We start from the raw sequence: 12,481 nt of genomic DNA on the forward strand, positions 1-12,481 counted from the left end.
CCCTAGCATTGCAAACCTAAATCACAGGCCCAGGTAGGAGCAGAATAACAGCAAATGTACTATCGTGGTGCATTTTTAAAACATGCCAAGACATGATCTCATGTATTCTGGAACTCCATTTCCTTCAAAAGTATTACTTCTCTAAAAGCACAGTCTTCAGATGATGATGTACAACATACCTGTACTAGCTTGCTAGCTCACATCCATAAGTTAGAGAAGATTACTTGTTGAAGTAATGCTTCCCCTTCTTGCTGCAGTGTGTGTGGTGGTGCTTGGCTTTTTCCTGAGAAGAGTGCCATTGCTTAGTAACACTACTGTTGAATCTGCACTGGGGTTAACAGATGAAAGCGGCTGTGGAGAGCGCTTTTTCAGTCGGCCTGAGGCAAGGCATCACCACTAGATGGCAATAGTTCATTATTCCAGCTCTTCTCTGGAGATGCTAAGCAGTGTCATCCTAAATTGTGTTACACCCCTTTAAATGCGTTGAAGTTTGGATGGTGCTGAGAGCAACTTTCAGATGAGGCCTTAACAACCTAAGTGTATCATATTCACATGGGGTTTTTTGCACCATTTTTGGGGACGCGTGAATACCTACCGCAATCCTGCCATTGCAGGCAATAAGTTTGCTATTGACTAGTTTAAATTTGTAAAACTCTGCTCTGGACACTTGGGTGATGGAAAAATTCCAATGAGAGAAGTAAAATTAGCAAATAACTAGTATGTATGTTTAACTTAAATTAGGCGGTAATTAATGCAAAAAAGACGTTTAGGGGGTTGATCAAGAGCTACTGAAAGATATAGGAAGACTTCTCTGTATGTTCCCAGAGTTCGCTGGATTGTATGTCATAGCTAGTGCTGTTGGAAATTTTAAGAGCAAACAGTAATTGGATAATTCCCTTTGTGTCCTCTTAAAGAGAACCCCTTTAAAAAAACTAGTGATCTTTAAAAGAGGTATTTAAAAATTATTGGTCTGCCTTTAACCAGGGAGTGAAGTAGAATTAAAAAACGTTCACAACAGATGATGTAGGGGTGATTAAAGAGGGATGGGATTAGGAAAAGGAAACTCGGGGGGGGGGAATAAAGTGCTTGCATTTATTTGGATAGTAGCCATCAGTTGTGATAATGCACCTAGTTAAGTGAGCGTGTCCTGTTTAATGGTGTATAATGTTTTAGCCTCATTGTTCATCTAGGTGGTTAGATCAGATTCGATGGCTGAACACACCCAAATCCATTGATATTTAACTCTAGGTGGGGCGAAAGTTTGGCTGTAGAGGAAATACAGTTTGTTCAATAGAATATTCTGATTTTGGCAGAGGGCCCACAATTTAAAAATATTTTGACTTTCCAGTACATCAAAAAGAACACATTCGCTATTGAGAGAACGCTGGAGAATTTCAGTTTCATTTACAGTTTATTTAAACAAGTGCTCCAACTTCCTAAACTGTTAAATCTGTAAAAAAAAAAAAAAAAACCCTGGGAAACAAAAAAGCTTTTTATAAATGTTACAAAAATAAAATATATTAGAAACAATTCTGGGGCTTTCTGCAAATGTACAACTTTTAAAATCAAATCCTTTATAGCAGGGCGCCATTTTGGGAATAATCCACCCAACGACAGCATTCTAGTTCCACAATCTGAAATACAGAGCCAAATGCATACAGAGAATTCTCAGTTTTGCATATTCAAAAGAGCTGTGGTTAACAAAATTGAAGAGAACTGCATGTGAGCAATAGCTTGGCAGTCTTGCTTCAGAATGACCGAATTCCTTTCTACTGCTCCTTCCACTAGCAGGTGCAGAAAATTAATACCAGGGAGAGAGCCAACATATGAGACATATGCAGTGTCGGGGTTTTTTTGTGTGGTGATTAAAAGTCCTGCTTTTAAAAGTGGTCTTGTGTTTTCTCCTGAGTGTGTGACCAGGCACGTATCAGTTGACCCGGCTGCTTTGACCCGGCTGCTTTCTGTTTAAGTGTTATATGCAAGGACCGATCTATTACATGGAAAAAATTTCTTGCAGATTCAGCTTCTTTCTCAGGAAGATTTAAACGGACAACAATTCGCTGGAGAGATGCTTATTTTTTATTGGAATTTGTAACACTTCAAGATTGTAAATGTTACATTGCTACAAGTGTTAATGTTACCTCAGATCTTGAATGTTGAGCTGTAAATGCAACTGCAAAATTATACCGTTCCTTTTTAGCGTTGGGCATGCTTGTTCCAGTTCTGTTTGCACTCAGACATGCCGTGCTGCAGTTAAATTCATCAGGCGCAAAAACTGTTGGTTGCAGCATGCATATCTCCCTGCTCCTGTAACGCACAGAGATCAAACGATCTCCTGTTCTATCACGCTTCAGTTGCTGAGATCTAAACTAGAATCCCTTGGGTAACACAAACTCCAATTTTTAAGGTGCCTGAATTTAGGTGTAACAAATTGGAGCTTGAATAAACCAAAGTTTTCAATCAATCTCCATGCATCAGGAGGTGGGAAGAATGAGGAGGTTGAGAGAGTGTACATTACAGCAATAAAATATATCTGTGCTCCACTGGAACCTTAACTGCAGTTGGTTGCGATGTCTGAATACTGCCTGAATATTGAATATGAAGCCCCACGGGAATTTGCTCCAAGCCCTTCACTCCTACCCCCCTCCCCATCCAGGCAAATTTATTATAGCAGAAAGGGATGGGCAGCTGGCAATAGAAGAATCCTTGCAGGGTCCACCCTAATACCTAGATGCTCCTCAGCGGCTTCACAGCATCCTTTCTTGCAAGGATGCATTAAGGTTGGTTTTTGCCTCTTGGCCCAATTCATTCAGGTAGGAGGCCCTGGAAACAACTGTGCATGTTTGTAGGAAAGGAAGCTGCTCATGGGGCTTAAGGATAAAGCCCTTGTCTGTTATGAGCCACAGCCAGATAGATCCAAGCATAAGAACACTTCCCCAATTCAGAAATTTGCTGTTGCTTTGTGTACGTTGTTAAACTAAAGCCATAGTCATGAAAGCAGGTAAGTGGTCAGTAACCAAAGTGCTTGTTACAGTTGAAAATGTTACTGTTTTTGAGAACTGTATTTAAAGATTAGCTGTTACCTGGATTGAAAAGAAACAAAATTTCGCTGGAAGGTTTTGCAGTGAATCTTAGCATTAAGCCCTGACATTATTCAAAAACAAACTGAGTCTACTACTACCACCACACCCCGCAAACATGATGGTTGGGAATTTACAAAGGGGAGCAGTTCTGAACTTCAACAGGGACGTTCTGAATGAACTTCAGTGAAATGTGTGTGTGTGTGTGTGTGTGTGTTAAGTGCCGTCAAGTCGCTTACGACTCATGGCGACCCTATGAATGAAAGTCCTCCAAAATGTCCTATCTTTGACAGCCTTGCTCAAATCTTGCAAATTGAAGGCTGTGGCTTCCTTTATTGAGTCAATCCATCTCTTTTCCTGCTGCCCTCAACTTTTCCTAGCATGACTGTCTTTTTCAGTGACATTTCAGTGAAATAGCAGACAAAAAAACAACGTGTACATGCATATTGTGCATTTAGAAGAAGAGGAGTTGGTTTTTATATGCCGACTTCTGCCATTTAAGGGAGAATCAAACTGGCTTACAATCCCCTTCCCCTCCCCGCAACAGACACCCTGTGAGGTAGGTGGGGCTGAGAGAGCGTGACTCGTCCAAGGTCACCCAGCTGGCTTCATGCGTAGGAGTGGGGAAACACATCCAGTTCACCAGATTAGCCTCCGCCGCTCATGTGGAGGCGTGGGGAGTCAAACCCGGTACTCCGGATCAGACTCCACCGCTCCAAACCACTGCTCTTATCCACTACACCACGCTGGCTCTAAACACGATCAGGGTTTTCCAGTCACTCCTCTGGGATGCTGGGAGAACAGCACTCCCAGCACTGAATAGTTGTTACAGGAGAGTGGAGGAACGCTGCAGCCAAACGGGCTTCAGTTTTTCTTTTTCCTGTGGCACCTGTTTTGTCTAACCACTGGCAGCTTTTTGAAAGTATCTTTGAAAAACAAGGCCTGGCTTGAGGAACACACATGAAGCTGCCTTCTACTGAATCAGACCCTTGCTCCATCAAAGTCAGTACTGTCTGCTCAGACTGGCAGTGGCTCTGCAGGGTCTCTGGCAAAGGTCTTTCATAACCTACTTGCCTAGTCCCTTTAACTGGAGATGCCAGGGATTGAACCTGGGACCTTCTGTATGCCAAGCAGATGTTCTACCACTGAGCCACGGCCCTTCCCCAAGCAGGAAGCAGCAGCACAGCTGACTTTTGCCTACTGAGCTGGTGCTCTGGTGGCAGTAGCTGCTGAGTACGGCTACCAGGGTCTAGGATTTGGGTGGGGGAGAAGCCTCGCACTGTGAATCCATATGAAGTTTTGAAGAGTCGAGTCCAGATTTCTTCCCAGCTAACGTCTGGTTCCGTTCATTCCTGCCTACATTTTTTTTAAAGTTTGTCCCCCTCTTGGCTTCACTGTGTCACAAATTTAACAGTGCAAGTTTATGGTTACCAATTATCAACTTCCAGAAACTTGAGAAAGATATGTTTTATATTTGGAGGAGCTGGGTTTTCAAGAATTTGAAGGTTATCAACTACAGCTGGACTTCGGCCCCCAAAATGTGATGAGTTTTCAATTTCCAAGTGTCATGTTTCAATCTAAATTTCTTGACTTTGCCACATTATCTTTGTTTCTTGTGTGTTTCCCAACCACATTTTCAAGCCTAGTAAGCTAGGCCTCAGCACAGTTAGATGTCCTGAATAAATGTGATTTAGTTCTTTTACAGCAATCCTGATTCACTGTGAAAGGAAGTGAAGTTAGCACTGGGTTGTTTATCACACTAGATTTTTTATGGATTCAGCATCTAGTGCCTATGGTCAAAGGTCAATTGTTTTAAATATGCGGCTGGTTTCAGGAGTGTACTACTTTATCTCTTACAGTTGTTTCTTGCCTTATGTGGTGAGAAACTTTGCACTGAACTAAAATGATAGTGTATGGTGACACACCATAAGCCATATTACACCTTGAGTTATACAGATCAGTTACCTATGCTTGTGTGAATGCACTTATGCATATGTATGGGGGACTATCGCTTGGCCTATAAGCTTCTGTTTTTTTTAAAAGTCAGCATTTTGGACAGGGTACCTTATTGGTAGTCTGTGAAAGCACTACTGTCAAGCTAAATTTAAAAGGTTCATCTCTGTCCCACTCCCACTAAATAAAAGAGTTTTTATTAAATAATCGGTTTTTCTGCTTTCCAAACTTGGCCCACATCCTACTGGCTGCTAACATTCATTTTTTTTAAACCGCAACCTATTGTGAATTCTTTTTTTCCCCCTCTCTTGTAAAAATACGTTTTATGGGAGTAGAATTAGCCCTGACTACTTCATTGAATTGCCCAGTTCATCCGCTCTTAAAAGAGCAATTTCGCTTGCCACAGACTGGGAGGGTAAGGGGGGGGGGAGTACATTACCAGTTTCAGACGCGGCCAGCACGGGATTTTTGGATGGCGAGACGCCAACAGCCTAATCTGCGGATCGTCCGCTTGTGGAGGGGATAGCGGCCGAAGCCGTTGTTTTTCCCCGGCTGTTCCCGGCTGCGGAGCCCTTGTCTTTTCCTTTGGGTTTTGCCGCCGCCGCAGCTGATGCGCGGGCTGCGGAGAGGAGGCGTTTAGTGCTACCTTGATGAGAGGAGCCTCTCTTGTGCTTGTTACTTGATTTCTTTAATTTGCCTTTTGAGTCATCAGAGTGACTGTTTGAAGGCAAGTCCCGGGCAACCGGCATAGCCTGAAGTAATTCTGGGACCAAATCCCCCTCAGAAATATAATTGTCCGATCGTTCGGTCGCCATTTTGTTTTGGCGGGAAGGAGCAAAAACTGTTCTGTACCTAGCCTCAAAGACAGATAAAGGCAGAAAACAAGAAAAGTTTTTTTTATATATGTATAGGTTAGAATATAGAATAGAATAGATAGAAATTAGAAATAAGGATTTTAGAATAGCTCAAGGAAGAGAGCCGTGATTACACTGCTCTCCCGGACGAGGCAGGAACAACACTGAAAAGGGTGGGGCGTTCCCTCCAGGGATAGGCAGTTAAAGCTTTAGGTCCTGCCTCCCGGAACAAGAGGAAGTGGAAACACCCACTCTTAAGATGGCCTCCTCTCCCAGAGCGAGAATTGCCCAGTTTAATAAACTGAGGTTCAAGATAAGCACACTGCACATGGTAGGCGTTCCATTTACCAGTCCTTTCATAAAAATGTAACACAAAGCTCTCTGGATTCATTTCCTTGGTACTTGAAAGATCAATAATTTTCTTCACTTCACTTTGCTTTTAAAAACCTGATTATAATCAATTCATGGACCCCAGCAAATTGTTCTTTATTTAAAAATCTGTTTTGAGACAAGTACAAGAGAATGCTTGTGCTGAATGCCCACCTAAATCTTTTGATTATTCTCAAATTCAACGGTTATGTACGAAAATATTTTAAATTATCTTCTGTGCATTTTAATCTGAGATACTTTCCTGTCAGTGCTACTGACAAAAAAGATCACGTAATATTTTATGTAAAGTCTATGAAAGTGTATTTAGACACATCCGGGTTTGGATTTCTCATATATACATATATACACTCTAGCATAAGAATGATGCAATTTACCAGTATTGACACAATACGATAAAAGCATAACTCCCGATGAACTCCAACACAAAACTACTTTCAGGTTTAGGATGAACCACAACAGCAAAGTTGGCAGGGGGACGAAAGCTATATAAAACGTTTAAATTCATCCTAGTATGTCCTTCTAAAAAAAAAGTAGCCAAGTAAGGGGGGGGGGAATCGGCAGTCTTAAAGTGCAATTACTGTTGTGCAGTTATGTCAGGCCATAGATCAGATGGTTGATGTTCAAAATATGACTCAAGGATGGAAGCAATTCTTAGGCACTCAACTGTATCACCCAAACCTCTCTTTGTATCTGGGAAAAATGCTTCCTCTCTTCTATTCTTCTGTATCCTGAGGCATGCACCATCCTGGTACCTGAACTGAAGATGTGTATAATCCCAACTCCTAGCTGTAAATTACCAAGTGAGAAACAGTACAGAAACTCAGCATCACAGTCAAAACAAATGCCCAGGAATTCCTGGCTGTTGTTCCACTGCTGTACCATCCTAACTTATTTTCTTCTAACGATCCGTCTGCTTTTGGGGTTGATGAAGTACATTGAATTAAGGGCATCTGATACGATGTGGCTCTCTTCTCTGGCCTGTCTGGGCTGGATCCATCACTAGGCCTTTGGCCATTATACAGCAAGTATCTTCCCTTCGCATCCTGTTCCATTTTGAAGATTTCGTACTCCGTATGAGGAAGACGGATCCCCAAAGCAACACAGCCGTTCGTGTGTGTAACATCCTGCTGTACTCCGACCTGCCATGACCCTTCGGCCCCGCACTCATTGCCGTTGAAGACATTCAAGAGAGAGGCAGTAGCTATGTCCATGGGCGTGACCTTCATATGGTTCACTACAAAAGGAAGCAAAAAAGAGATGTTTTATGTGTGATTTGAAACTACATGAGTTTGTCATAGACCAGACTAAGTTCCATTTCGATAGCGGTGTGACATGATTTCGCAAAGGGCTCAGCGCTCACGGATAACATTTTGTTAACTTTATTTTCAAGGTTACTGATTACCAAGAGTAATCATGCAGAATGGAATCAAAGTAGTTTTGAAATTGGAGTCAGCCAACAGAATTTTCTGCAAGCCAGAAAATCAAGGGAGCCTTGCTAGATTAGGCCAACTCTCTTGTCTAGCGCAGCATCAGTTTTTCAAATGCTTCTCAGCAACCAGGCGGGAAGCCAAAAGCGCCCAGCCACTGGAACTCAGGGACACATTGCCTCTAAATTGGTTGGTTCCATGTTGCTATTATGCTTAGTAGCTGTTGGGAAATATGTCTCTTCCATGAGTTTGTTTGATCCTCTTTTAAAGTAATCTCACCCAGCGGGGCCACCATCCTACTTTCTGGCAGTGGGTTCGTTGGCAGAAGTTTTCAAATCTCCTATTTAGTATGGGCAAACACTAGAGCGTGGGTCCTGTCACACATCTGCATATGGAAGGGGGATAATTCCCTGACAGCAAGGGGCATAGGAGTTGCACTTCTCTGCATGGAAATTTTTTGATGGGATCCAGCCCTAGGAGGGTGCATGGTTAGTTGATTTTATTTGTGTTAGTGTTATAAGCCTTTTCTTCTGGTAGCAACATAATCTGCTTTGCTAGACAAAACTAATAATGGTTACTAATTTTAAGGCTGAACTTAAAACATTTCGATTCCTCCCAAACCTTAAATGGCCATCTTTCCCCATCCTATTCACGCTCTTGTTAGTGTTTCTTGGCTTCCCTTGCTTCTTCCTTATTCCCTGGATGATCCCAGCCAATTAGGGATCACAGCAAATGTGGTGTCTTCATTGAAGGTAAAACGAATCTGAGAGCAAGGTCAGTGCTTCCTGATGGATCCTTGCTAATTAGACTGTTGTATTGCTACCAACCATTTCTGCAAAAAGCACTCCCTGTTCCAAGCTTCTTCGTTCTTTCCCACAAGCTTGTCAAACTGCAACAGTGCTGGGACACCCCTCTGTAAAACAGAGCTATTCCGCCAGGCTTATGGTTGAGGCCAGCTGTGTGTAAAGTGCTGTCAAGTCACAGCTGACTTATGGCGACCCCTTTTTTTGGGGGGGGTTTCATGGCAAGAGACTAACAGAGGTGGTTTGCCAGTGCCTTCCTCTGCACAGCAACCCTGGTATTCCTTGGTGGTCTCCCATCCAAATACTAACCAGGGCTGACCCTGCTTAGCTTCTGAGATCTGACGAGATCAGGCTAGCCTGGGTGAGGCCAGCTACGGTTCCTATATATAAAGACTGGCCTCCCTAACCTCCCCATTGCGGTTAACACCTTTTATTCCATCTGGTGCCTTCCATCTGCTCGCCTAGCTGGGTTGTTGTATTGTGACTCGTATGTTAGAGGTGCCTAGGTAAATTAGTATAATGATTATGATTTTATAGGGCTATTTTAAAATGTTTTAATGCTTTTATTGATTAATATGACTTTTATATTCTGTAAGCCGCTCTGAGCCTGGCTTTGGCCGGGAAGAGCAGGGTAACAAATGGGAATAATAAATAAATAAATAAATAATACACTCAACATGCAGAAATCTACAAGGCAACACCTAAAAAGCATTCCTAAATGTTAGAATTATGTATTTAATAATTCTGGGGCACTACTTTGACAATATTTAACTTAACAAATACAAGAAAAATCAGGTGTTCAATCCAGTACCTATTTTCAAGTTTCAACATCTACATTGCAAATATGCTCAGCAAACTGACTAGCGTTGGGTCTGGCGTTTGTACATAACCATATTTTAAGAAAGGGGAAAAAAAACCAATCTTCCACCCTAAAGGCTGATGTCTAGATAGGAAAATCAAAGATTTAACAGTGTTTGTTTCACAATTCCCTCCTTTCCCTCCATGCTCTGCGCAAGCCTACAAATAAAACCAAGCTGGTTTTCATGAGAGGATAAAGAAGAAAGGATGCTATAAAACTCCACTCAAATTTCATTTAAAAATTGTTCTAAGGCCAGGATATAAAGTTATGTCTTTTAACGTATACTTGATCACAAAGCTAATGAAGTAACCAGTTCCAAATGGAAACCAAACCTCTCAGAAAATGTCAGTTCCATTACCATCATATATCATCCACACTTTTAAGGCTTCATGTGCACAACATCTTGAGAAATGGGAATCTATAAACTTCAGTGCTTTAAAGAAACAGCCTTGATTTATTTCAGCCAAGTTCTCCTGATCCTAAGAAGACAGACTAGATTTAATTTAAAAGTAATTTAAATCATGTCAGTTTTGGCTTTCAGCTGAACTGAACGGGCTCCGGCAAAGGGAATTTCAAGCAAACTGAAACTGGCCTAGTTTTACGTTTAGGTGGTATGACTATGAAAAAAATCCCCAAAATTGAATAAAACTTAAGGATTTTTTAGAAGGAATAGGAGGAGTCTCAAAGCAGTTTACAATCACCTTCCCTCTCCCCCAACAGGCACCTTGTGAGGTGGGTGGGGCTGAGAGAGTTCAGAGAGAACTGTGACTAGCCCAAGGTCACCCAGCAGGCTTCATGTGGAGGAGTGGGGAATCAAACTCAGTTCTGCAGATTAGGGTCTGCCGCTCTTAACCATGCTAGCAAATAGATGCCTCCCTCCCTCTTCATTTGTTTTAACTCTTCTGGTTTTCCCCACTCTGCTTTACAGTTCTATTTATAGTTTTGTAACCTGATTGAATCCCACCTACAATGTCCACACATGCAAGGAAGGATAGTTTTTTTGCCAATTCCACCTCTGCAGACATCCAGTCACACACACACACACACACACACACACCGGAGCAGGGCTGGGGTGATTTTGATCTACAACGCGAGGGAGAAGGGGGAAACTGTACTTCTGTCTGCAGAAATTGTAGGTGGGATCCCAGCCTGAGTGTAGGGTTGGGAATGCCTGTCAATTGAACGTGAAGTCAAAATGCTTTTATCTGGAGAGAGCACCATCTTCACGATGGTGTCTTCTGATAGCAAAGGGCAGAAATAAGAGCTCCTTGGAGCCTGGCTTGGCAGGAATCTGGACTCCCTCCCTCCCGTGTAATCAGGAGCAGGCACTCATTGCCCTACCCAAAGCCACACCCACTTTTCATTTATATTTGCCGTGTGTGTGCGTGCATGATTAATTTATTTTGAACAAACTTGTGTAACATGGCTATCCCTGGAGTTTTGCATGAAAACCAGGAACAACTGTTCTGTTTAGTGGTTTCCACACAGGGACAGGCTTGTGTGTTTTCCCCATTACTGCTGTCAATACAGCACAGTTGCCACAGAGCTTCCACTCAGCAGGTTTCCCTACAGGTTTCCTGCCTTGGTCCCTTAGCAGCAGCCATCCTCCCTCCCTTAGGGTTATCAGCCTCCAGGTGGTGGCTGGAGATCTCCTGGGATTATAACTGATTTCCAGGTGACAGAGATCAGTTCACCTGCAAGCCCCTACCACTGGCTGTTTTAGAAGGGAAATATAAGAAGATCCCTAGATCAGAGAGGTTTTGTCTGTGTGGGACAGGGGACATTGAAACCGTCAAACACGCACTGGTATGTTGCCCATTCTACCATGAAGTTAGATCAAAGCTTATTTCCCCCTTGCTTGGTAAATTCCCTTCTGGCAAAGAAGCGCCTATTCAGAGAAGATCCTCAGCTTACGCTCCAAACTGCCAAGTTCTGTGCTGTTGCTATTAAAATACGCAGAACTTTATTAGAGAATGATCGTTAAAATATTTTACAGTTTTTAAATTTTAAGGTGATAATTTTAATCGGGTTGTTTTTATTGATCTTACACCTTTATTTGTACTGGGCCATCTGGGATTCTGTGGTGCAAAACTATTGAGTCTGGACGTTTTGATGTGTTCGTATGTGATTGGTCAGTCAACCGTATTAATAAATTTGATTTGATCAGTTCACCTGGTGAAAATGGCGGCTTTGGAAGGTGGACTCTATGGCAGTATACCCCCATTGAAGTCCCTCCCCAAACCTTCCCTTCCTTAGGCTCCATCCCCCAAACCCCCTGGTATTTTTCAACCTGGAGGTGGCAAGCCAACCCTCCCTTGGGGCTTTTTCAGGTGTTTTTTTTATTAAATGACAACTGAGTATCATTATATTGATCTAATGTTACAACAATCTGTGTACCAGGTTCTGAGAATTCTCAGCTTTCAATGAAAAAGTAAGTCTCTAGCCCCTTTGGTTGCAGAGATATGCCCTTTCCCTTATATCACCACAACAAAAGGGCTAGAGACTTTATTGAAAGCTGGGAATTCAGAGAACCTGGTACACAGATTGTTGTAACAGGATATCAATATAATGATATTCAACTGCCAACTTTTTTTTAAAGCTCCCAGAAGGCAGGGGGATGAAATGGCCACTGCAGGGCTAGGGGCAAGGAAAATGACTGCCACGTGGGTGGGGAAACCCAAAATTTACCAGTCACATGGTAGCTATTTAGGCTTTACTGCAATTCCCTCTTTCACACCAAAGCAAGTTTCAGAAAGATAAAAGAAAAGCCAGAGAAATCCCAGGAGGCATATGAATGTACCATGATGCTGTGAGGAATCAGGAAAAAAAACCCACTTCCCAACAGCACTGAGCTCAGGGCAAATAACCTGTGTGGAAATGGCCTTTGTTCTTGATTCAGTTAACTGTCATCTTCTTTTACAAACTATCTACTCTAAGCAATAAGGAATGTGCTCAGTAAGTTTCCTTAACCTGGAGATCCCTGTTATGGTCTTCCTTCCTTTCTCTGTCGATATAGCCCTAAGCTCAGTTATTAACCCTCTTCTTGTAAGGGGGGGGAGGGAGTCTGTTTGGGCAAACACTGAAACACGTTTTAACTGTCATTTATATATCATGG

General features: G+C 42.4%; 2 protein-coding genes across 3 annotated transcripts in view; one reads left to right on the forward strand and one right to left on the reverse strand.

Annotated features, from left to right (window-relative positions):
- Nucleotides 1-12,481, forward strand: part of RAB31 (RAB31, member RAS oncogene family) — a 156,533-nt gene that overhangs the window by 115,401 nt on the left and 28,651 nt on the right. The gene's annotated exons all lie outside the window — the stretch shown is intronic.
- The window catches only part of APCDD1 (APC down-regulated 1), a 35,136-nt gene continuing 29,663 nt past the window's right edge, over nucleotides 7,009-12,481 (reverse strand). The window contains exon 5 of the mRNA XM_056854867.1: nucleotides 7,009-7,511. Within this exon, the coding sequence (XP_056710845.1) occupies nucleotides 7,060-7,511 (452 nt within the window). The 3' untranslated portion in view covers nucleotides 7,009-7,059. The remainder of the gene's footprint in view (nucleotides 7,512-12,481) is intronic.

The sequence above is a fragment of the Euleptes europaea genome, chromosome 8 (assembly GCF_029931775.1).
Source record: "Euleptes europaea isolate rEulEur1 chromosome 8, rEulEur1.hap1, whole genome shotgun sequence".
Taxonomy (NCBI): Eukaryota; Metazoa; Chordata; class Lepidosauria; order Squamata; family Sphaerodactylidae; genus Euleptes; species Euleptes europaea.